The sequence below is a fragment of the Hoplias malabaricus genome, chromosome 5 (genome assembly GCF_029633855.1).
Source record: "Hoplias malabaricus isolate fHopMal1 chromosome 5, fHopMal1.hap1, whole genome shotgun sequence".
Lineage (NCBI taxonomy): Eukaryota > Metazoa > Chordata > Actinopteri > Characiformes > Erythrinidae > Hoplias > Hoplias malabaricus.
This window is the reverse complement of record NC_089804.1, coordinates 6,748,651-6,775,551: the sequence shown is the minus strand read 5'-3', so window position 1 is coordinate 6,775,551 and position 26,901 is coordinate 6,748,651. Positions and strand designations below refer to the sequence as shown.

General features: G+C 38.9%; 1 protein-coding gene and 1 pseudogene across 1 annotated transcript; one reads left to right on the top strand and one right to left on the bottom strand.

Annotated features, from left to right (window-relative positions):
• Positions 1-12,795: 12,795 nt before the first annotated feature.
• On the top strand, positions 12,796-15,658 carry LOC136696471 (phospholipase A2 inhibitor and Ly6/PLAUR domain-containing protein-like). The gene is made up of 4 exons (XM_066670906.1): positions 12,796-12,841; positions 14,037-14,180; positions 14,724-14,834; positions 15,404-15,658. The coding sequence occupies exons 1-4, from the start codon at positions 12,796-12,798 to the stop codon at positions 15,604-15,606; spliced, it is 504 nt and encodes a 167-aa protein (XP_066527003.1). The 3' UTR covers positions 15,607-15,658.
• Positions 15,659-18,330: 2,672 nt separating this feature from the next.
• Positions 18,331-20,009, bottom strand: LOC136696470 (uncharacterized; annotated as a pseudogene).
• Between the last annotated feature and the right edge of the window lie 6,892 nt (positions 20,010-26,901).

Here is a 26,901-nt window from a genome sequence, read left to right as displayed (position 1 = left end):
CCCTTGAACAAGGCACCAAACCCACAACTGCACACGGGTGGGGGGGGTTCACTACCCCAGATGAGTTAAACACAGAAAACAGAGATATCACCTCACCTTACGTTTTTAATACACACATTTGCGAGCTTGTACCCTTATATCATAAACCTCTTTATCCCATGAAAAGTAATTAAGGTTTTACTTCTCTTTTCAGGAGAGAATCGTCTTTCACTTCTTCACTTTTGTTGCTAGAAATATCTGTTCTACTATTAAGTCTGTTTGTAAAGCACTTTGAGCTGCCACTGCCAGAAAACTCACTATTATATGATTTATTATTATTATTATTATTATTATTATTATTATTATTATAGCTTTATATTATTAAACTACCTTATAATTTTTTTGTATTTTTATTATATATATATATATATATATATATATATATATATATATATATATATATATATATATATATATATATCTCACTGGTCCAAATACTTTTTACTGGATAAAATACTGTTAAGGGTTTTTGTTGATTTGTTTTGTTTTTAAATGTGTTAAATGTGTTTTAAAAGTTTCATTTCACATTAATGGGTTCTGAGGGAAAATTAAAGTAATCTGAACACATTTACCCGCTGCCAGCCTGAATCCCAAATAGCTCCCTACTCCCTCCACAGTGTTTTACCTTTCTACACTGTATTACTGCACCAATGTCCAGGAGAGTCATTTGGGTTTCAGCGCAGAGAATAACTCTGCAGTGGAACAAACTGGGACAGTGAGGCCGGATGTGGCTTTGAATTCAGTGTTATTCAGAGGCATACACTAACCTCAGTGTCCTTGTTCTTTTTTCACAGACCGTTCTAACAGTTCTCTCGTGATTTTCATGCTTCACAGGAATTATTTGTCTACTTCTAGTATCACAACTAGAGCCAATGGTGCAGGAGAGTTAAAATGGGAGATGGTAGGGTTCCAAACTGTGAGCAAAAGGTTCAACTTTTATCTTATGTCACTACACTCTCAGAAAAAAAAGGTACAGTACGAGTACATTACTGTCACTAAAGCTACAAACAGTGGAGTGTATCTTTAAAGATACAGCAGTAGTGTTAGAGTCCCTAAAGGTGTGTTTCCTAAAGGTTCATTACATTCTCTTCTCCAGAAGGAGAGGGGGATCTCTGTAATCTTTCATTATACAACAGTGGAGAATAAAAGAACACAATAAAAGTCCTGGAACTTTTATTGGAACTTTAACTTTTATTCGCCCTGAAACGGGGCGAATGAAACCACCATAACTTTAACATCTACAGTTAAACTAGAGTAAGGTACAAGTGTATTACTTAACTAAAGGAACTGAATGTGTGCCCTTGAGAGTACCACCACAGAGACAGCGAAAGGTACCATCATGATTTTTCTGACAGTGCAGATGAGTTATCTTGTGTAACTTGTGCAAATCATTTGCTCTAAACCTCATGAACCTCATTGGCTATGAACCCATAAAAAGTCAGAACTGATCAACACTGACTCTTTAAAACTGACTTGGGTCTGTGTAGTGCCTTCAGAAACTGTCTAAACTTAATGTGTATTTATTTGTCATTGTACGACATACAGTGAAATGTGTCTTCCACATTTAACTCATCTGTGGCAGTGAATACTAGTGTACTAGGGGCTGTCCACTAGGGGCTGTGCACACACACCCAGAGAGACGGGAAGCCATCCCGGGCGCCCAGGGAGCAGTTGTGTTTTCGGTGGCTTTCTAAAGGGTACCTAAGGAGGAGGACCGTGCTGAATTTTACCAACAATCTTTCAGTCCCAAGTCCTCTTTTCTAAACATTAGACCACAGCTGCCCACATGATGAAAATATTAGATCATGAGGAAATATTGTCCTTTGCCAAGGCAATGTAGTATATATGTAATATATATATTATGCTATTATACCGTCTTCCAGTTAAACTAGACTTTTCCAGTACATCCAAAACTCAGCAGACAGGGCTCTGGGCTCACTCCCCAAGTGTTGAACTATCATCTCTCTTGTTTCTTGAGCAACTGCAATGGCTTCCTGTTGAGTCTAGGATTAAGTACAACATTTTTCTTCTAATCATTTAAGGCTCTACTCCAGGGGTCCCCAGTTACTTTCTTCAAGGGCCACATCCAACCAACATCACCAAGTCAAGGGCCAGTGTATCATTCTCATATAACTTCATACAGTACAGGACAAGAGTTTTAATTGCTGTAATCATATTATTAACTAACTACCGTAATTTGGTTTTACCTTTTACCTTTTAGTGAGAGGGAAAAAGCCATCGCGCTGAGGTTGGTACAAAATACATTCTGAGATATCTAACTCTATCAAGTCTAAAGAAGTCTCGTCCCAGTGCACTCTGAATAATATATGAGCTGAGCAAGAACACACCTGGGTAAAATGACTTTTAAACAGACACGGGCGTGGGCTAAGATTGTTGACATTTCCCAAGCATGGGAACACACAAGAACACATACTGAGGAACAGCTTTAGTCTGGTGAAATGGGAGTGGCTGAGGGTGAGGGCCGCAATCCCTCTTGTATTTTGTCTGTGTCTGTTTCACATCTGCAGAGCGCTGGTGTTGTAGCAGTAGCAGTGAAAAATGAAGAATTTTGCGTGCAAAAGTTTGAGGACACAAACCCAATGTGACTGTGGCTGTGTTGGTGGAAGTCAAAGCTTTAACTCTTGCAGGCCGACTAACCCTGCTCTACATGATCTGGCTCCTACATATCTCTGCAGCTTTATTTATTCATATTGTCCCTCTCGTCTTAGATCTTGTAACTCTGGACCTCTTTAAAAATTCCTACCATGGGTGGTAGATCTTTCAGTGCTGCTGCCCCCAAATATTTGGACGCTCCTGTACTTTATTCATTCATTTATTTGCCTGTTTATTATTTATTATTATTATTATTATTATTATTATTATTATTATTATTGATTAAATATACAACCTATTCTAATGAGGATACAGACTAGTGCACTCAAATGTGAGTTTCTGAAGTGCAGTGTCACAGTCATGAACCAACCATTCAACCCTTGTTTCAGATTTCAGGGCCTTTGTGGGGCAGCAGCGCCTCCCCCAGGTCCTTGAGCGTCAATGTATTTATTTAGTGAATATAGAGACAGCGCAGTTGGAGAAAACATAACAAATAACAAAAACTGTATTTGATTAAAATTAATAATTCGTTTTTGTTTGAGAGGGAAAGACTAAAGAGCTTTAAAGAGCGCTAGAGCCCAGAAAACAGGTCAATAACGTCAATGAATGTGTGAAATGAGTTGTAGCCCTAATCCGCAATTTAACAAAGTATCCACACAGGGGCGCTGGTGTAACTCTAATGAGAAGAGGAATGTGAGGGAGGAAATGCGCAGCTCACTCAAGTCACCCAGAGAAAATGGAGGAATGTTTTTGCAACAAAAATGGCTACACAATAATTTAAACTACAGAGCGATTCAGGTCAGTTGTGTGGTATATTCCAAGAAAGGAGATAAGTTTAAAACCTGTATTCACAGAGTTTACCACACAGCTGATGAACAAGGTTTTCACACTGAAGTTAAAGCTGAAGTCAGCATTGAATTTAATGTCCAGGCTCAATGTGAGGCACCAACAAGCAACAAAAGGAAGAAATGTTAAAGGCACAGTCACGGTGGAGCAATTAAAAACCTTAGTAATGGGCACTGAAGCATTAGCCAAGAACGTAGTGCAGCTGCAGAAACAAGTCAAACAAACCACTGTTTTTAAAGTGTGTAAAAGACAACACACAGCCATGAGAGTTTTTAGTAGAGTTTTTTATACAGGGTTAAATGGACCTTTAAAACTGTTAGCACCAATATGTTTGAGGCGTGGAGTGAGTAAACTACTTTTTTTTCACTTGTTTATGCTAATGTTCCTTTAACTCAGCTGAGTGTGAATTTGCAGATGACACCACACCCTGGTGAGTCTCATATCTGAAGGAGACGAGGCAGGCTTCTACTGTAGGTACGAGGTGCTGAGGTTAATAGAGTGGTGTGACAGAAACAACCTCTCAACATAAAAAACCCCAAAGAAATTACCATAGACTTCAGGAGGACTTCTCTACAAAAGTGGAGAGAGTGTGGAGTGTGTCTCCACTTTCAAATTCCTAGGGAGTCACATCTCAGAGGATCTTTCCTGGACAGTAAACACAGCAGCGGGGGTAAAGGCCCAGCAGAGGCTCTACTTCTTGAGAGGACCACTGTTGAGAGTGTGTGGGCATGTTCTATCACTGTATGGTATGCTGGCTGTGCAGTGGAAGACAAGAAGCAGCTGCAGAGAGTAATGTCAGCAGAAAAGATTATTGGCTGTTCTTTGCCCTCCCTGGGTGACACTGCCAGCTCTCTGTGTCTCTCTAGAGCAAGATCAGATTAAACATTCTCATCCTGGACAATGTCTGCTGAGTTTGCTTCCTTCTGGAAGGAGGTATAGGAGCAGAAACATTTGGACAAATAGATTAAACACTGCAGAGCAAATTTTCCAGTGTTAAATCAACACTACTAGTGTTAACTCTGAGAGTGTAAAATTATTACACTAATAGTGTTGATTTAACACTGGAGAATTTGCTGAGTTTGTTTCTTTCTGTGGGCCGTTAGGACGCTCAATAATAACAGGGAACAACAATGGAATAATGGAGTATCACTGGGTTTACAGAATGTGTAATAATATTAATGTAAAAGTACATAATATTTCCACACGACTGAGCAATCTACATATCTCTTTATATTTATCCTTGTTTAATTATGTATAATATTTATTTATTTATTTATTTATTTTTAATGCACTTAGTCTCAGACATTCATAATTTCATTTTACAGATGACTGGATAATGACAATAAAGATAGTCCAGCACCCAGAATTTTTGTGGCACAGCTTACCAGCAATTATATACATCTATGATCAGTCATTCTTTCTTTCTTTTATTTATTTAGTTGGTTAGTTAGTTAGTTAGTTAAAATAACAAAGCAGAAAAAGAATGATTTCTCAGCTCATACTAAGGATAGATTACATTGTTATTTTATCAACTCTAAACGTTAGAAACCTACATACAGGAAAATCTTACTAGTGTTACAATATGCACCGACTGGACGCAGCCACGGACATTTGGGATACTGTTGTTTTCTGAACAATTACTTGATGGTCATTTAATGCTTTCTCTGCGTCAGCCTGGGTGAAATATGAAACCAGATTTTAATACATTACATGAGCACTATAGGGAGCATGTGGTCATTTGGAACAGAGCCTTGTTCTACCAGCTAGACCAGATCAGACGTTCCAGTCTATGCAGTCAATAGTAGAGCAGTAGATGCAGGGTGTAGCAATGTAGATAAATATGTTTATTTTTTATCAGAAACACTGCTATATCTTTAAAATACTGTGCCTGTCGTTCAGAAGTTAAAAATGTGCAAAATGCTGAGCTATGTCAAGTAAAAATAGTATGATATCTGGTGGTCTGCTGTTGAGCGTTTATGCTGAGACATATTGGATCCTCTTACTTGACCAAGGTCCTGTGCTGGAAGGGCGGTCCAAAAGTAGCAGGATCTGGCTAGCCTAGATTACTGGGCAATGGAAGCGGCCCGTATAATCCGCGAACGTGAGCACGTGTGTGTTCTCCCGAAGTTTAGCTGTGTGTAAATAAGTTGTAGTAACAGTGTTACACAGAGAAACAATGCAAAACAATGTTTTTGCCTTTAAATTACACATAAAAATCAAACCACACATAAAATGATATGTAAAACTACCTTATCCTTGCCTCTGTACGCACTGGACATCTGGACTACTGTAATTCTCTGTTTGTGAGGTCTATTACTGTCCTATAACTACATTCTACTTTGTGTTTAGTTCTGTTTTATTATTTTTTGCTCACATTTTTTTAACTGTGTTTATCTCTGTGTAATACTTTCCCTGTGGGATTTATACATTTTTATCTTTTATCTTATTAGAAGAAGGTGGGAATAAAAGGAAAATGGACATTTTGAGGGGCACACTAAAGGTTTATTACATTTTGAAAAAAATAGGATTATGTACCTTTTGTTACAAAGTGACTTCAATTTACACAAAAATGTTATGTTTTATAGTCTGTATTTATTCTTTTGAAATAACGTGTTTATAATAATGTCATAAGTGACTACATCCATTTGAAGTGTCATTAAAATACCACACCTCTGCCACTAGACGGCGCTGTACGTCTGGTTTAATTGAGGTTTATTTAAAACCCGATAAAGAAGCTTTTACTGAGGTTTAAAGCTAGATATCTCATTCTCAAAGCTAGATGTATATAGTGTGGTGTGTCTTGCCACAGATGTTAATCTTCACAGGCTGAGCCTGTCTCAGTTACATAGATGTTTAGTGGATTAACGGTTGTTGTTTGTCTGACTGCAGGTTGTTTTGTTGTAAGATTAACCAGTTAAAGCAGAAATGCAGTGACATCTGGTGGCAGAGGAGAGTTTATTATTGTGGCGTGCAAGCAGGAGCAAGAGTATCACACAAACCTTGCATTGTTTCTTGAAACATTTATTGCTCTCTTAGTGCAAAAGAATACAAGCATCAGGCTGTTTTTCCACGCCCCCATTGATGCTCACAGAACCGCTTGGGTCTATACCTCCCACATATATCTATATCTCCCACACCCCACAAAAACGGTAACACACTCAATAAACACAAGAAATTACATAGAACAAGACCTAACTTACCACTAAACCAGACCCACCAAATGACATGAAATAAAACAGCACACATAAACAAATATTAGCAATTATAGTCAACTATCTATACGCAAGCAGTTCTGGGTATTCCGGGTAATGACGTACCCACACACCCCCCTCACAAACACAGTGGCGGATGCCACATTATTTTAATGACACAGTAAATGGATTTTTCAAAGTCCTTACTAAATAAACATAACCCTTCATTATTCATTATCCAGTTCATGGTCGCAGTGGATCCAGAGCCTACCTCAGTCAGGAACACACAGAGGACGGAGCGTCGGTCCATCACGGCGTCATGTGCCGTGGAGGACCTCAATACGTTCTGTTCAGTCATTTACAGAGCACTGTTTATACACTGTTCTGTTTATTTAGGTTTGACCTGAAATAACAGACTTTATTTGTTAATTTTAAAAGCCAGTTGTTTTTTAAATAAAAATTAAAATGATAATATATTGAGGGCAGTAGAAGGGGTTTTTTCTGTTTTTGATGTAGTTGGACTGGTCCTGAGATCAGCTGACAGTGATTAAAAAAAAGTTTAAAATATTGTTTAGATTTAGTCAAAATATATCAATCTCCCAAGGAGTAGATTCCCCTGGATTCACATGTCTACAGTGGTATGAAAAAATTTGGGCACCTCTGATAATTATCATGATTGTCCTTTATAAATCATTAGTTCTTCAGCAATTTCAGTTAAATATATCATATAGCAGACGAACACAGTGATATTTGAGAAGTAAAATGAAGTTTATAGGATTTACAGAAAGTGTGCAATAATTATTTAAACTAAATTAAGCAGGTGTATAAATTTGGGCACTCTTGTCATTTTATTGATTTGAATACGTTTATCACTAATTATTGGAACACAAAATTTGTTTTGTAATCTCATTGACCCTTGACCTACATACACAGGTGAATCCAATTATGAGAAAGGGGAAAATTGCAGGTTTTTCTCCTCTTTGCATCTTCTCTGAAGAGTGGCAACATGGGAACAGCCTCAAAACAACTCTCAAATGACCTGAAAACAAAGATTTTTCAACATCATGGTTTACATCTCAGAGATTTCAGCTGTCAGTTTCCACTGAGAGGAACATAGTGAGGAAATGGAAGACCACAGGCACAGTTCTAGTTAAGGCCTGAAGTTCTAGTTAAGACCTGAAGTTGTAATTAAGGCCCAGAGTTCTAGTTAAGGCCTGAAGTTGTAGTTATGGACCGGAGTTGTAGTTAAGGCCAGCTCCAAAGACCTACAACATCATCCTGCTGCAGATGGTGTCACTGTGCATTGTTCAACTATTCAGCACACTATATGGCAGTATGGGAGAGCAATGCAGAAGAAGCCTTTTCTGTGCACGCACCACAAACAGAGTCTTTTGAGGAGTGCTAAAGTACATTTGGACAAGCCAGCTACATTTTGAAATAAGGAGCTGTGGACTGATGAAACTAAAATTGAGTTATTTGGACATAACAAGGGGCGGTATGCATGTTGTAAAAAGAACACAGCATTCCAAGACAAACACTTGCTACCCACAGTAAAATTTGGTGGTGGTTCCATCGTGCTGTGGGGCGGTGTAGTCAGAGGAGGTACTGGGAATCTTGTTAAAGTTGAGGGTCGCATGGTTTCCATTCAATATCAGCAGATTCTTCAGAACAATTTTCAAGAATCGGTGACAAGTCGAAGCTGCGCCGGGGCTGGATACTTCAACAAGACAATGAGTCCCCAACAGTCAACAGTCCCCAGACCTGAATATTATTGAAAATCTGTGGTGTGATTTAAAGCGGTCTGTCCATACTCGGAAACCATCAAACCTGACTGAACTGGAGATGTTTTGTAAAGAAGAATGGTCCAAAATACCTTCAGCCAGAATCCAGACTCTCATTAGAAGCTATAGGAAGTGTTTAGAGGCTGTTTTTTCTGTGAAAGGAGGATCTACTAAATATTGATATAAATTTTGAGGAAAAAAGTGGAGCATGGGATATTTTCAGAGTGGATTCTGTGTTGGGCGTTTCCAGGTTTTGTCTGGTTTAAGTGTGCAGCACTAATGTAAACAGATGGGAAAGAGGGAAACATCATCTAATGGAAAACTGTTAGCACAGTACAGTCCAATGCATTTCACTGCTCTTTTGACTGAATCTGAGAGAGTTATTCACACATAGATCATATACAAGCTTCAATAATCGTTTCTCTCGTGTTTTGTCCCGCCATGTATTACTTTTGTCTCATTTGTTTGTCCTAGTACATAATCTAATGACACACTTAACAGATTATTGGAGGATAATATTTCCTCTGAATCTCTGCCTAAATTATTCCTCTGATTTGGTTTATTTTAATAAAGGAGTTCTCTTTGTCTGAAAATGTGAGTGATTAGTGAGTGATGTCTCCAATCTCTCTACACCTTCTTTGGCGATTGCTCTAAGACTGCAAGGGGAGCTCAGCTTCCCCTAAAATGTAAAAAAATAAGTGATCAAATATATTCTGTTGTGTGTACATGTCATTGAATAAATATTCACTACAACGCGCTCAACCTTTGTTCAGAATCAGCTTCTTATCACTGGTAAAGACACGGCTTTCCTCTCAATCATTCCCTTCACGGTGCTTTAAACAGTGAGGACGCTGAGCGTCCACAGAGTTCAATAGTGAAGCAGCGAAGTGCAGTGAAACGAGACGAGTCATTGGATAAATGCTGGGCTTTGTCCCGCCCATCGTACTCTCAGCGTCTCTGGGGGTCTATGGGGCAGTGGGCTGGCCTCGGCTGGCCCGGACGCTCAGCTTCTGCATGATGATTGGATGATCTGTCTGAGGCTGAATCCCTTTTTGATTGACAGCGAAATGAGCGAATCAGCGATCCTTTGGTGTAAAGATCCGTAGGAGCACAGGCGGACACACTTCACATGGGCCAAGGCCGTTTAAGCAGCCTAGCTCTGCTGGCCATTGAGAGGACACTAGTCAAGTCCCTGGAAAAGACGCCTTGTTGGTACGACAGGGTCACAGATCATTTTCTTAAAAAGGAACAGAGGGTAGAATTTACGTATAAATAAACCGACACATTTTATGATGTAGGATTCCCCTCCTTGAAATACAAGCATCCGCCACTGTACACCTTCTATAGGGCACAGTCGGTCATAAAATAATAGTTTTATGGCCTGTGATGTGCACTATGTAGGGAGTATGGTGCTACTTGCTACACAGCCCAAACTTCTCTACTGACTGACACAGACGAACAGAGCTCTGTTTACAAATGTGACACAGATAAATGGGTCAGGGATCTGTGCTTATATTCCCTTCATTTGAACATCTCACTGAGGGCTGAAAATGTAAAAAAGCAATAAAATCATTTAAACATTGAGTTGTGAGTTTATGATTAATGAATAATCACCTAATATGGTGGCTACTACACACAGTCCACGGGAATAATAATAATAATAATAATATTAGCAATAATAATAATAATATTGTTATTATTCAGTAAATGGAGTTTTTCAGTTGAACCCCTCTTAACGTCTGCTACAGTTTCTTCAGTTTCACTGTAACAGTGCAGACAGTCGTGGCCTTCAGTCGAATTATTTGATTAAACCAAGGACCCCAGACCCTGGAGCTGTGCGCACCATTGGTCACTCAGATCATTTTCCATTTATTCAATTGCCGCTGAATGTTTATAGACATTTGGGCTGAGACTAAATTTTATATTTAAATATCGTCGCTGTCGAGAGTTCTATATCTTTGCACTGAACCACAGCCTCCATGTTCAGCAGTGTTCTTAGGGATCTGAAACAGAACCCTCTTCTGTCAGGAGCCTGTCTGAGAGAAGTCTTAACATTGGTCCATTTTTCTCCTGATGATGTCTGCAGTGTGTCCCAAGATGTCAACAGCCTCTTGGCATCAGCCTCAATCTCATCAGCAGCAGCTTCAAACATCAGTTCACATTACTGCTGTAGAGTGAGATCATTCAGAAAGAAAAAAAAGAGTTTATTAAAGTAGAAGGAGCTTATGTTGAGACAAATTTAGCTGAAATATAGATTTTACAGGATGATGTATCCATACCGTATCCTGTGGGTGGTTCTGAAACTTTTCATTAGATGAATCCACATGGATTTATCCAAATAACTGCAACCAACTTCAGTGATAAAGCTACAACATAACAACCTTAGCATACCTGGATCTGCTGTAGATGATTGTAAACACTATTCAAATGAAAGCATTCTACCAGAATGTGATGGTAAAAGAGGCTGACTAACAAGAATCCACAGAGAAATATGTTTATGTTTGTTTATATAAACACACATATATATATATATATATATATATATATATATATATATATATATATATATATATATATATATATATATATATATTACCTGATGTGCTATTCTGGAGTAACAGGTGCCCATTATCCCTCTAAATTCTGCAACTGAAAATACAGCTACTTATATGGCAAGGGTAAGGATTCACGCTGGCGCTGTTCCTACCCCAGCCACCAGAGGGAGGCAGTACACCACCAAAGCCCATCAACCTAAACAGTACAAGTACAGATCTACTGGAACAGGACAAAAAAACTATATTTTAAAAGATGTCGATGGTACGTATGGATTTCTACTTTTTTGTACCTTTTACACATGCTCTGATCCTAATAAGGAACAGCTGTAAGGGCCTGTGATTGACCCTTTTTTGTGCCCTATAACTACATCAGAACAGTTGATGCTGGGGCCAAAGGTGCTGTTTTTTCACAGGGCCCAAAATCCCAGGCAATGCCCCTGCTCATGGCATTGGATTCGAGAGAAGAAAAAAAGGAGCACAGTGTTTTATAAAACATAATAATATAAAACAATACATTTTTTAAAATGTATTTCTGAACTATCAAAACAAAATTAAATGTGCAATACCTTGAACAAGCCAGATTTTTTCCCACAATAAATTTAATTAAACAAATTAATATTGACTTTTGCACATGAGCTTTATTCATATCAAAGTTTATAAGGAAACAGACAGTATCTTGTAAATATAACCAGATGAAACTGGAGAGTGCTACATGCTTGAAGGAGAATGCTAGCTGTCCAAATGTGTTATGCCGACATTACAGAAGCCTACTTTGAGCGACATGATGCTGATTGTTGGGGAAAAGAGAGGGACGCATTACCTGCCTGTACAACAAGGGGTGGAGCTTAAAGATATTTTAAAGCTATTAAAATGTGTAAGTTTCTTTTTTTTTTTAGAATAGAGAAACATCTTTTGTACATTATTGATTGTTTGGTGTCATCCATTGTGACTCAGTTGGTACTTGACAACACAGCAGTTTTTAATAAAATGCATGCTTTTAAAATAGAAATCATTGACAATATTTGATTTCCATGTGCTCCAAAATGATTAGTGATCCACAAGTTCCACATTGTACAAACAAACAATACTGAAAATAAGGACACTCTATTATTGATTCGTCGCATGCTCTTCATTTTGTTTGGAACTCTTGATACTGTACACCGAGGTGTTGGACTGTTCAACAGAGAGTTACATTTGTGCCAGGAGCCATTAGACTATTGAATGAGCACTAATTACTTAGATATTAGGATTATTTCTGGTGATCACAGGTGCTTAAATGTTCTGTCTTTATCTGTTGTCTCCCTTGTGTTATGTCTGTGTGCCCAATATGAATAGCCCGTCTCGGATAAATAAAGTGAATTTGGTTTGAATGCACTGTGACCCTGAATTAGATAGAGGTTACAGACAATGAATGAATGAACTGAAAGCCCAAAACTCAAGGTGGACCTACAGGACTTGGGAAGGCTGCCCATTGTTTAAAAAGATGAACGATTCAAAACAGAACACTTAGTTTTGTTTCACATCAAACTTCCTGTATGAGAAGGAATGAAAGTGAACTGGATTTGGCTTCACCCACCAAGGATGTTGTTAAATTTTGTATTTATTTTTAAATGGGATGGGGGGTGCACGTCAGATTGTCTCCTATTTAGGTGTAAGAAGCACTTGCAAAGGGTGAAAATTCTCCAAGAAGCCACACCCTTTGTAGATCAGATTTATACTGAAGCCAGTTCTGTTTGTATCTCATTCTGAACCCTCTCTGATCCTGCAACAATGAAGCTGCTCACACTGCTGCTCGTCTGTGGGCTTTATCCATCAGGTAGGGAACTGTACAGAGTGTTTGTTTTTTTAATGAATATTAACTTGATCAAACAATGTCTCTCACTTTGGAAATGTATTATTAAAATGGTATTATATTAAAATTAACTATTAATATAAACATTGATTTAAATCAAAACCCTAATGCAAACTAACACACTTTTATAAAATCATTGTTGGGATTTTACAGTGTATTTTTTAACAAATCAATGAAAATTTGTGCTTTTCTAAATTCAAATTATAATATTCAGTAACATTTTTGCAAATTCATATATAGTTTTTTTTATTCTGCAGTTTGACACTTGAAAATTGAAAGAGTATGTCAGCATTTACACACAGTTAGTGAAGTGCATGTGTAAATAAAGGAAATCCACAAATTTTGTTCTAATCAGCTTCTTTTTAACCGTTATTACATCAATATTTTTTCCACTCTATGTCAATCTTTATTTTTGTGTATAAATATATCTATATTATATATATATTTGAAGATTACGCAATGTTGCTTGTTTGACTTTCCAATGATCATTTTGTTTAGTTCACATAAAGTTTTTATTTTGTTCTAGTTCTGTCGCTGAATTGTTATCAGTGCATACCTGACCTTTTTGGGACATGCACAAACACCCAGACAGCCTGTCCAAGTCAGTGCGGCAGTTCTACCACTGTCGTTAATGTTGGTAAGTAGCAGCTCAGTACAAACCAATGTCAGAGCCTTTTTTAGAAACCAATGTCAGAGCCTTTTTGTCAGAGCCTTTTGCTTTGAGCAGCTGAAACCTGAGCATTCTGTCAGTAATGCAATAAAAATTCTGTAATAAACATTTTCTCACAACCAACGTTTCCTGCTGCTCTCATTTAGAGAAGAATAACATATTATCAATTTTAGACAATTACTTTTTCAAATTTTACAGCTTCTACATCACTCCAGAGATCACAGTTCCAGTGATCCTCATTGAGCACGGTCACCATAAGCTCCCAATTAATTTGATTCCATGTCGTTATCTGTGTGTATTTTTTTATCATCTGTGTCAGTAATGGGTGCATTTTCATTTTAAAGTGGGTCTACAAACTTTTGCAGATGTAGTGTATTTCTAGGCTGTACATAGCATTTACACAAAACCAGTTTAGTTTTTCTTTCACATGTTCTGTATGTTATCTGTGTTGGGAAGTTTCCCCAATAACTGATGGTCTGTTTTCTGTAGCTGGTCAAAAAAAGGAGATCAGTTCTAAAGACTGTGCCTCAGCAGCTCAGTGTGTCAGCGGGAGCCTAAACCTGGGAACCATGAAAACAACAGTCAACACCCAGTGCTGCAGCACAGACCTCTGCAACAGTCAAAAACCTCCAGGTAAAGAGCGTGAGGGAGACACCACCCCACCCTAGCCTCAAGCTCACTTCACAGACCTATGATTTAACAAGCCTCTAATATGTAGATCCACATCAGTGTCCCTGGTGAATAAGGCTGTACCTAGCCCCACTGGCACCGTTAATGCATGCTCAGTGCCACCAGTTCCATGTGGATTTTGCATCAACAACCTACATACATACACACATACATAAATTTACATCATGAATATCACATGCTATTTATTATAGTCCAACGTGAAAGTAAGTTTAAAAAATACAGAATATTAAAATGTCATTCATACGTATAAAATGTGGCAGTATATTATAGTGTGATGTGTTTTTGTGGAAAAAAATAATTTCAACAGACTGGAGTTATAATGTTTAAATCTGACAAAGTTAGCCCCAAGTGAAGGCAGAATATAAAAGGGCCATGTCCAGATTCATAACTGAGTTATGTGAGTGAGTTTTAATGACCTTTTTTAATTGTCATCTACGACTGCAACTAATTCCTGCTAAATCTCTGCTTTTTGTTTGTTTACTGAAGCTTTGCCCTCTAAGTCACCCAATGGTAAACAGTGTTATTACTGCACTGATAAAGACTGCTTAGGGATCGTAGACTGTCTGGGAAATGAGGATCAGTGCATCAAATTCAAAGGTAGAGTATCCACACACACACACACACACACACACACACACACACACAACCTTAAGATTGATAGATGTTTCAAACTTTTAAGAGTTTATTCACACTCATACATCTCTTAACAAGCATATGGAACCTGAACTGGTTTTTCTATGGCATCGCTCAAAGGACCTAGCACCTTTTATTTTTTTAAAGATTACCTTCTATATGGTGAGCTTGTAGAGGTCCTGATCATTTTGAAGAACAGGGCAAAAGGGTATTAGCAAAGTATGCAGTGCAACAGATGTACTATAGTTTGTGGGACTACAAAGTGCTCTTATATGGTAAGGGGAGCTGACAAAACATTCATGTTTCGTATATACTTCTTTAAAAATGTTGTGGATAGATTCATAAAGACTTATATCTGTCATTCATTCATTCATTCATTCATTCATTCGTCTGTAACTTTTTATCTATTTATTATTAAAGACTAACGGGCTCATTCTCTAGAGTTTTTGTAATAATCTACTGAGGCAAACACCTGGGAATATTCTGTTTTTTTGTGACATCATAATTACATGTCCTTGTTTTCTCTCTCACAGTGAATGCTGCTGGTGTTCAGGTGAATATGAAAGGCTGTGCGACCAGAAGTATCTGTAATGCCCCTACAGGGAGTATGCAGACAGCTGGAATCAGTGGAGATGTGAGCTGTTGTTCGGGGAATCTGTGTAACGGCGCTGAAGGGGTTAAGATCAGTCTCCTGTTCGTCCTGGTCCCTCTGCTCTCCTCCTTCCTCTTCCTCTGAAATCTCTGCTGAAGAGAATATTATCTCACATTTCTGTGTTCTACATTTCCAGAGCCACAGACTCATGTAATTAAAGGTGTCCCAGTGACTCAGTCTGAACGTATGAATGTATTACTTTTTAATAAACAGTGTTGAGACCGAGGGCTGCACTGCGTTTTAATTTCGTTTATGCAGTGGCCAAGAGAGTCAAGACAAATCTATATGGTGACTCCTTTTTCTTGCTTGTTATAATATTCAAACAATCAATTAATAAATAAATTAAATAATAAGAAGAATACTTTCATGTGTTTTTACATTAATTCTTATTTGATTTCATGCTGCTATCTCTGGTCTTTTAACCCTCTCAGAAAATGGTACAATTTATGTATCCCATGGGTTTGAAGTTATGGGATATTTTCGGAGTGGGTTCTGTGTTGGGCGTTTCCAGGTTTTGTCTGGTTTAAGTGTGCAGCACTAATGTAAACAGATGAGGGAAAGAGGGAAACATCATCTAATGGAAAACTATTAGCACAATAGAATCCAATGCATTTCACTGCTCTTTTGACTGAATCTGAGAGAGTTATTCACACATAGATCATATACAAGCTTCAATAATCGTTTCTCTCGTGTTTTGTCCCACCATGTATTACTTTTGTCTCATTTGTTTGTCCTAGTACATAATCTAATGACACAATTAACAGATTATTGGAGGATAATATTTCCTCTGAATCTCTACCTAAATTATTCCTCTGATTTGGTTTATTTTAATCAAAGAGTTCTCTTTGTCTGAAAATGTGAGTGATTAGTGAGTGATGTCTCCAGGCTGCAGTGAAGCTGAGGCCAAATCCCAAATATCTCACTACCCCTTCTATAGGGCACAGTCGGTCATAAAATAATGGCTTCTGCACTCACGGAGTGAACTGGGTGTAGAAAATAATATTGAGACAGCTGTAAGTTTCACAGTGCCCTGTCAAATTAATATGAAATTACTGTCTGGGAGCAGTATTTTAGTTTTATTACCTGTGATGTGCACTATGTAGGGAGTATGTTGCTATTTGCTACACAGCCCAAACTTCTCTACTGACTGACACAGACGAACAGAGCTCTGTTTACAAATGTGACACAGATAAATGGGTCAGGGATCTGTGCTTATATTCCCTTCATTTGAACATCTCACTGAGGGCTGAAAGTGTAAAAAAGCAATAAAATCATTTAAACATTGAGTTGTGAGTTTATGATTAATTATTAATCACCTAATATGGTGGCTACTACACACAGTCCACAGAAATAATAATAATATTGTTATCATTCAGTATATGGAGTTTTTCTCTTGAACCCCTCTTAACGTCTACTGTGGTTTCTTCAGTATCGATGTAACAGTTTAGGCAGGGTGAATTTACTTTGTCCGTGACCTTCAGCCGAATTATTTGATTAAATTAAGGACCCCAGACCCTGGAGCTGTGCGTGCCATTATTGATCCTGATTGTTTTCCATTTATTAAATTTCCGCATATATTTTTTATCTGCTTATGTTTTAGAAACAGAAACTACCGATGTTGACCTGACTCTGTATTATTCACTTTTCTCTGGAAATTTAAAGACATTTGGGCTCACATTAAATTTTATATTTGAATTACTTTAAATATCATCACTGTCCAATTAAAAACATCTGTCTCAACCTTTGGAATTTTAGTTTATTACATAATCTGAACACAGCAGCTGTCCTTCACACTGTGTGAACATTTCATAACAAATGGACCAGTAAAAACTCTACAAAATTACTTTTATTTAATTAACATTGACTTCCATTGAAATGTAAGAAGGTTTTTTTTTCCTTTTCCTGTAAAGTTACTATTTCATTGTACTATGTTTTTATTTGGACAGCAAAAATATGTGTTGTTGTCGTTTGTAGTGTTAGAGTTAGTAGCGACATGTATTATTTAAATGTTTGTTGCAACATAAACATTTTCATACCAAGAACATATATAAATTAACATTTAATAATTAACATAAGCCTAAACAGTGACTTCAAATTTTCACAGAGCCAGCAGACAACATATCCTCCTGAAAAGAGCTGTGTAATGAGGGATTCCTACAGTGGTGAGGGTGGTGGGGTTTCCTCTTGTCCTTTAAGGGGGAAGTGTGATGCAGTGAAATTCATTCATTCATTCATTATCTGTAACCGCTTATCCAATTCAGGGTCACGGTGGGTCCAGAGCCTACCTGGAATCATTGGGCACAAGGCGGGAATACACCCTGGAGGGGGCGCCAGTCCTTCACAGGGCAACACACACACATACACACGGACACTTTTGAGTTGCGAATCCACCTACCAACGTGTGTTTTTGGACTGTGGGAGGAAACCGGAACACCTGGAGGAAACCCACACAGACACGGGGAGAACACATCAACTCCTCACAGACAGTCAACCGGAGCGGGAATCGAACCCACAACCTCCAGGTCCCTGGAGCTGTGTGACTGCGACACTACCTGATGCACCACCGTGCCGCCCTGCAGTGAAATTACAAACACTAAACAGTAAAGTTTATCCAGAGAAGTTTTCATATCCTCTTTCGGATTCCTGATATGGGTGGGGTTGTTTAGCACATTATTTACTAGTATAGACCACGCCCAGAGAAGCGTCGGAAAGAGGGGGGGGGCGAACTTAGAGGGTTTGAGATGGAGGTGGTTTGGAAGTCAAAGCATGGAAACAGAATGTTATGAAGTTGATGGAAACATTTGAAGGTTAGCCAGCCGTTCCAGTATGTAGAGAGGGTGTTGGGTGCTGCGGCCTGGAGGATGAGGTCTTGCGAGATGATTGAAAGATGGTGGAGCCGGGATGAAGTGGATTGTGGAAGTGGAAGATGATTTCTGAAGAAGGAGGCGTCTGTGTGGGATGAAGGTCCGATTGAGGTGCCAATGCTCAGTATCTCTGAAATTGAAAATGAGAGAGTGAATCAGCTATTGGATTGGAATGGCCAGGGATGTGAGTAGCCTTTAAAAGGAATTGGTGCATAACTGAATGCCAAACGAGACGGAGGAGAAGGAACATGAGTGGCAGTGACTTTGAACGTCCTTTGTTAATTATGTTTAGGACTGATGCGTTGTCTGAATGAATGATAATGGCACGACGGGCCCATTTGTGCCCCCAAAGAATGGCGGTGGCCACGATGGGGTACAACTCAAGCAACGCAATTGAGATGCCTGCATCGATTGAGAAGGAGGAGAGTTCTGAGGGCCACTGGGATGCGAATCAGTGACCATCGTAGTAGCCGCCGAAACCTGTAGAAGGAGCGACATCCGTAAATATGGAGGGGTCTTCGGGATTGGAAAGAGCATCATTGTAGAAGAATGAGATGCCATTCCAGTGGCGAAGGAGTAGGAGCCAGAAGTTCAGCTCGGATTTACAAGCGGGGTCTAGGTTAACGACCTGGAACAGATAGGAGACAGAAGAGGCGAGATTAAGGAGGTGTGAAATGAAAGCACAACCTTGGGGTATAATTCACATGGTGAAGTTGAGGTGACTCAACAGAGAGAGGAGCTGATGCTTATTGCAACTAGTTTGGGTAAGAAAGTCAGAGAGTAACTGGATGATGCGGTCTTGTTTTTCCTGTGGGAGGGATGCTTGAAATAGGATGGAGTCCAAGACGATGCCAAGGAACTCGAGTGAAGTAGTGGGACCGAGGGTTTTCTCTGCTGAGAGGGGAACACCTAGGCGGTGAAAGTCGGAGTCTAGTTGGGTATTGCAGTGCGCTGGCGGGGAGGAAGTGATGTCGAGCAACAGGAAGTCGTCTAGGAGGTGGATGACGTAGGCAGGTGATAGACGTTCGGCAATATCCAAGATAGGGCCTCGGCAAAGGAGTCAAAATCTTGGGGCTGCTCTTACAACTGAAGGTCAGTCGGACTGCAAGTAATATGAGCCTCGTCAGTGCACGCAAAAAAGGTGCCAGAAATCAGGATGAAGTAGGAGAATTTTAAAGGCGGAGACAATGTCCGCCTTGGCCAACCAGGCGCTCTGTCCTATGATCTTGATGAGTGCAATAGCGTCCTTGACGCGAATATAGGAGAGGGAAAAATCCGTGCTGGGAATGAGACTATTGATGGACGGCACAGAGGAGCCATTGGGAGCCGAAAGGTCTATGAAGAGGCGTTTTTGCCAGAATGCTTTCGGGTGGCGATACCAATGGGGTTGATGTGGAAGGAAGAGAAGGGAGGCATGGAGAAGGGGGCAATCATAAAACCATCTGAGACCTCTTTGTCTAGGAGTGATGAAACGACGTAGGGTTCGGCTTCGGCTGATAGCAGATTGCGAGTGGAGAAGGAGGAGTTGGGGAAGACTACCAGACCGGAAGAGAAGGCCATTGAGAAGGAAACTGCGAAAGTGTAGTCGGGATGACAGGAGAGGCAGGTGGCGAATTCCGGCATGTTGATGGGAGTGGAAAGAAACTGAAGCAGTCAGCTGCTGCTAAATCTAGGTGGCTCCAAAATGATTGGTGATCTACTGAGTTCTGACTGACATTGTACAAACAAACAATATTGAAAATAAGGACACTCTATTATTGATACGTCTCATGCTCTTCATTTTGTTTGGAACTGTTGATACTGTACACCTAGGAGTTGGACTGTTCAACAGAGAGTTACCTTTGTGCCTGGAGACATTAGACTCGTGAATGAGCACTAATTGCTTAGATATTAGGATTATTTCTGGTGATCACAGGTGCTTAAATGTTCTGTCTTTATCTGTTGTCTCCCTTGTGTTATGTCTGTGTGCCCAATATGAACAGCCCCTCTGGATAAATGAAGTGAATTTGGTTTGAATGCACTGTGACCCTGAATTGGATAGAGGTTACAGACAATGAATGAATGAACTGAAAGCCCAAAACTCAAGGTGGACCTAGAGGACTTGGGAAGTTTAAAATTGTTTAAAAAGGTGAATGATTCCAAACAGAAAACTTAGTTTTGTTTTACATCAAACTTCCTGCATGAGAAGAAATGAAAGTTAACTGGATTTGAACCCGTCCCCAATGATGCGGTTTAATGTTTAATGCTATATACAGTATGACTCACCTGTTCACTAGTGTGTGTGCCCAAAGTGTGAAACTATACACTGTTGCCAGTTTAATGTTTGGTTCAAATGAACAGGTTTTAAAAAGGTTTACAGACACTTGTAAATCTAATATTTCTTCTGACATGAAAGGAAGTAACATTCTAATGAAGGTGCAACTTTACTTGTTGGAACAATACAGTGAGAATTGGGCTGTACAAAGCACTTACACAAAACCAGTTTAATTTTGTATCTGAATCTTAATCTGAACACATTTACCCACTGCCAGCCTGAATTCCAAATAGCTCCCTACTCCCTCCACAGTGTTTTAACAGACAGTGCAGTAACTTTCTACACTTTATTACTGCACGAATGTCCAGGAGAGTCATTTGGGTTTCAGCGCAGAGAATAACTCTGCAGTGGAACAAACTGTGGCAGTGAGGCCGGATGTGGCTTTGAATTCAGTGTCTTTCAGAGGCATGCGCTAACCTCAGTGTCCTTGTTCTTTTTTCACAGACCGTTCTAACAGTTCTCTCGTGATTTTCATGCTTCACAGGAATTATTTGTCTACTTCTAGTATCACAACTAGAGCCAATGGTGCAGGAGAGTTAAAATGGGAGATGGTAGGGTTCCAAACTGTGAGCAAAACGGTTCAACTTTTATCTTATGTCACTACACTCTCAGAAAAAAAAGGTACAGTACGAGTACCTTACTGTCACTAAAGCTACAAACAGTGGAGTGTATCTTTAAAGGTACAGCAGTAGTGTTAGAGTCCCTAAAGGTGTGTTTCCTAAAGGTTCATTACATTCTCTTCTCCAGAAGGAGAGGGGGATCTCTGTAATCTTTCATTATACAACAGTGAAGAATAAAAGAACACAATAAAAGTCCTGGAGCTGAAACGGGGCGAATGAAACCACCACAACTTTAACATCTACAGTTAAACTAGAGTAAGGTACAAGTGTATTACTTAACTAAAGGAACTGAATGTGTGCCCTTGAGAGTTCCATCACAGAGACAGCGAAAGGTACCATCATGATTTTTCTGACAGTGCAGATGAGTTATCTTGTGTAACTTGTGCAAATCATTTGCTCTAAACCTCATGAACCTCACTGGCTATGAACCCATAAAGAGTCAGGACTGATCAAGACTGACTCTTTAAAACTGACTTGGGTCTGTGTAGTGCCTTCAGAAACTGTCTAAACTTAATGTGTAATTATTTGTTACACATTTACATCCAAAACTCAGCAGACAGGGCTCTGGGCTCACTCCCCAAGTGTTGAACTCACACCTCTCTTGTTTCTTGAGCAACTGCAATGGCTTCCTGTTGATTCCAATCGTTTAAGGCTCTACTCCAGGGGTCCCCAGTTACTTTTCTTCAAGGGCCACATCCAACCAACATCACAAACTCAAGGGCCAGTGTGTCATTCTCATATAACTTCAGACAGTACAGGACAAGAGCTTTAATGTCCTTTAATGCTGTAATCATATTATTATTATTAAGTCTATGTAAATAGGCAGAGGCCTAACTAACTACAGTAAATTGGTTTTACTCACCCTTTTAGTGAGAGGGAAAAAGCCATCGCGCTGAGGTTGGTACAAAATACATTCTGAGATATCTGACTCTGTCAAGTCTAAAGAAGTCTCGTCCCAGTGCACTCTCAATAATATATGAGCTGAGCAAGAACACATTTGGGTAAAATGACTTTTAAACAGAACAGGATTTGGGCTGAGATTGTTGACGTTTCTCAAGAACATGAGAGCATGGGAACACACAAGAACATATACTGAGGAACAGCTTTAGTCTGGTGAAATGGGAGTGGCTGAAGGTGAGGCCCGCAATCCCTCTTGTATTTTGTCTGTGCAGTTTCACATCTGCAGAGCGCTGGTGTTGTAGCAGTAACGGTGAAAAATGAAGAATTTCACGTGCAATAGTTTGAGGACACAAACCCAATGTGACTGTGGCTGTGTTGGTGGAAGTCAAAGCTTTAACTCTTGCAGGCCGACTAACCCTGCTCTACATGATCTGGCTCCTACATATCTCTGCAGTTTTATTTCTTCATATTGTCCCTCTCGTCTTAGATCTTCTAACTCTGGACCTCTTTAAAAATTCCTACCATGGGTAGTAGATCTTTCAGTGCTGCTGCCCCCAAATATGTGGACGCTCCTGTACTTTATTCATTCATTTATTTGCCTGTTTATTATTTATTATTATTATTATTATTATTATTGATTAAATATACAACCTATTCTAATGAGGATACAGACTAGTGCACTCAAATGTGAGTTTCTGAAGTGCAGTGTCACAGTCATGAACCAACCATTCAACCCTTGTTTCAGATTTCAGGGCCTTTGTGGGGCAGCAGCGCCTCCCCCAGGTCCTTGAGCGTCAATGTATTTATTTAGTGAATATAGAGACAGCGCAGTTGGAGAAAACATAACAAATAACAAAAACTGTATTTGATTAAAACTAATAATTCGTTTTTGTTTGAGAGGGAAAGACTAAAGAGCTTTAAAGAGCGCTGGAGCCCAGAAAACAGGTCAATAACGTCAATGAATGTGTGAAATGGGTTGTAGCCCTAATCCGCAATTTAACAAAGTATCCACACAGGGGCGCTGGTGTAACTCTAATGAGAAGAGGAATGTGAGGGGAGGAAATGCGCAGCTCACTCAAGTCACCCAGAGAAAATGGAGGAATGTTTTTGCAACAAAAATGGCTACACAATAATCTAAACTACAGAGCGATTCAGGTCAGTTGTGTGGTATATTCCAAGAAAGGAGAGAAGTTTAAAACCTGTATTTACAGAGTTTACCACACAGCTGATGAACAAGGTTTTCACACTGAAGTTAAAGCTGAAATCAGCATTGAATTTAATGTCCAGGCTCAATGTGAGGCACCAACAAGCAACAAAAGGAAGAAATGTTAAAGGCACAGTCATGGTGGAGCAATTAAAAACCTTAGTAATGGGCACTGAAGCATTAGCCAAGAACATAGTGCAGCTGCAGAAACAAGTCAAACAAACCACTGTTTTTAAAGTGTGTAAAAGACAACACACAGCCATGAGAGTTTTTAGTAGAGTTTTTATACAGTGTTAAATGGACCTTTAAAACTGTTAGCACCAATATGTTTGAGGCATGGAGTGAGTAAACTACTTTTTTCACTTGTTTATGCTAATGTTATTTTAACTCAGCTGAGTGTGAATTTGCAGATGACACCACACCCTGGTGAGTCTCATATCTGAAGGAGACGAGGCAGGCTTCTACTGTAGGTACGAGGTGCTGAGGTTAATAGAGTGGTGTGACAGAAACAACCTCTCAACATAAAAATCCCCAAAGAAATTACCATAGACTTCCTAGGGAGTCACATCTCAGAGGATCTTTGAGTCTGCTGAGTTTGCTTCCTTCTGGAAGAAGGTATAGGAGCACAAACATTTGGTCAAACAGATTAAAAACTGTGTTTCTTTCTGTGAGTCATTAGGACACTCAATATTAACATGGAACAACAATCCCAGTAAACAAGGAATGTCCCTGGACATTCAAAAAAGGTCTAAAAGTAGTCAGTCCATCAAGGACATATTTTAAACGTCAGTGGACGTCCAAAGTGAATTGAAACAAGTCAGTTATTTTAGGGCCAATTGACAACCTCAATGGACGTCCAAAATGCGTTGAAAACAGGTCAGTTATTTCGGGACAAACTGATAACGTCAGTGGACGTCTGAAATGCGTTCAAAACAAGTCAATTATTTCGGGACCAATCATCCAAAATGCATTAAAAACAAGTCAGTTATTTCGGGACCAATTGATAACATCAGTGGACGTCCAAAATGCGTTTTAAACAAGTCAGTTAATTCAGGACCGGTTAACGTCAGTGGACATCCAAAATGTGTCTGTTATTTTGGGACCAATTAATAATGTCAGTGGCGTTTTAAACAAGCGAGAGAGAGAGAATGTGTGTCTGAGAGAGAAAGAAAGAGAGAATGTGTGTGTGTTTTTGAGAGAGAGAGAGCCCCTCAGATAACAGTTACTCTGAGTTTGAATAAGGCGCCAAAATAAGTTTCGGTGGATGATTTTTCAACGGTTTGTTGAAGCAGGCATTACTACGCGGAGGCTCGTATATTCAAAGGTAAGTGATATTTAATCTTAATAAAACTTTAGTTTCACTCATCCTGGTAAAGTATAAGTATTTAAAGAGCTCTAGCAAAGCAACAGCTATGCTAGGTTAGCATCTCAGTGAAGGAGTAGAGGAGGATAATAGTTAACCCCTTCTGTATAAATAAAATTCAAAGTAATATTACATTATAAACAGTAATGTTTTTGACATTTATTTCAGCAGGTCTGGGTTGCAGTTACATGCAAGCCACCTTGCTAACAATGCGAATGTTAACCAAATATCAAAAGAAGTGCTGGGCTGGAAAGTAAAATCATACAATACCATTTGCGCAGGCCACATTTGTGCTTTTCCAAATATGTGAAAATCTTTAGATGAACGGTACTTTTATCTGAAGTTGTGTGTAAAATATCAATGTTTTGTACTCTGTTATTACTTTTACTTAGAAAATCAATACATATAATTTTATCAGGTGCACCAAAACATTTACATATGATACAATATTTTGTTAGACTGACAGTTTTGTCCCACACAGGTGTCCAACTAACTTGGAGTATGTTCATGTTCCCAAAGGTTTAACTGTGAAATATAAATGTTGTGGGGGACACTAATGCAAGTATGTATTTTATTATATTGTAGAATGAGTAATAATATTTTAAAACGTATTTGCTGTGATCTGATTATTAATGAAAGCATACATGTTTTGAGTCAATACTGTCCATCCTCCAGCACACCTTGCATATGTCACTCAAGCAAAAGCTACAAAATGTGCCACTTTTCAATGTTGCAGAGATCTGAAGGTTTCAGTAAATTTATCAGGCGAGGAAGTCAACAGCATTGTCACCAAATGCCCAGTGCTGGTGGCAAGTGAACCAATATCATAGTATTATTGTGTCTTTTATAATTCTGAAAATATTTATGGCTTTGTACAGATCATAATGACTGGCGTACTATATATATATATATATATATATATATATATATATATATATATATATAAGTTTTTTACTGTAAGACCATTATTAATATACATTTGTCTAATATGGTTTCCTTATTCTATCTTATTTGCGCTACACTATTGTCTTTATTGATATAATTTATTGGATTATTATAATGAAGCTTTCATCTGTTGTGTTCTGCTTTGTTTTTACAGTTGTCTGATGAGGTTGATGGAATCCATACTCTAACAGTGAACAAAATTCACCAGTTCAGCGATGGATTTACAGCTGTACTCCCTAAAATACACATCACCATCCTTGTTTAATTGTGTATAATATTGTTTGTTTATTCATTCATTCATTCATTTATTTATTTATTTTTAATGCACTTAGTCTCAGACATTCGTAATTTAATTGTACAGATGACTGGATAATGACAATAAAGGTAGTCCAGCATCCAGAATTATTGTGGCACAGCTTACCAGCAATTATATACATTTATGCTCAGTCATTCTTTCTTTCTTTTATTTATTTATTTAGTTAGTTAAAATAACAAAGCAGAATAAGAATGGAGCAATAAGAATGGACCTGTGAAAGACGACAAAAACAAAGACAATGTCCTAACCTTACTCCCTTGCTGTGTATAAACAGAGACAAACCCCAGTTCCCAAAACAAAAACGGCAGCCACTCCCTACAACTGGTATACGATTACAAATATGTACAACAGACAGGCAACACTTACAAAAAGCATTCAACAATTAACAATTCAACACTAAGCGATTTCAACAGCACAAAAATGTAAACAGTCGAGTGAGGAAGCATTCCTCCCGGGTGTGACGTAACCCTCTCTTTTATAGCCGATGGTTGAAGCAGATGCAGTCAGTCAGGAACCCAGGACTGGATCCTAGAACATATGGACAGGACAGGATAGAGATAAAAGAGAACATTCATACCCATAACACTCTGCTGGCCATTGAGAGGACACTAGTCAAGTCCCTGGAAAAGACGCCTTGTTGGTACGACAGGGTCACAGATCATTTTCTTGAAAAGGAACGGAGGGTAGAGTTTACGTATAAATAAAATAACACTTTTTATGATGTAGGATTCCCCTCCTTGAAAGACCAGCATCCGCCACTGTACACCTTCTATAGGGCACAGTCGGTCATAAAATAATAGTTTTATGGCCTGTGATGTGCACTATGTAGGGAGTATGGTGTTACTTGCTACAC

What these genes read in the sequence shown, in the direction of transcription:
- LOC136696471 (XM_066670906.1), top strand. Translation starts at nt 12,796, where the DNA reads ATGAAGCTGCTCACACTGCTGCTCGTCTGTGGGCTTTATCCATCAG. An exon ending in CAACAGTCAAAAACCTCCAG is followed by an intron (nt 14,181 to 14,723) that starts GTAAAGAGCGTG and finishes TGTTTACTGAAG; the next exon opens with CTTTGCCCTCTAAGTCACCC. An exon ending in TCAGTGCATCAAATTCAAAG is followed by an intron (nt 14,835 to 15,403) that starts GTAGAGTATCCA and finishes TCTCTCTCACAG; the next exon opens with TGAATGCTGCTGGTGTTCAG.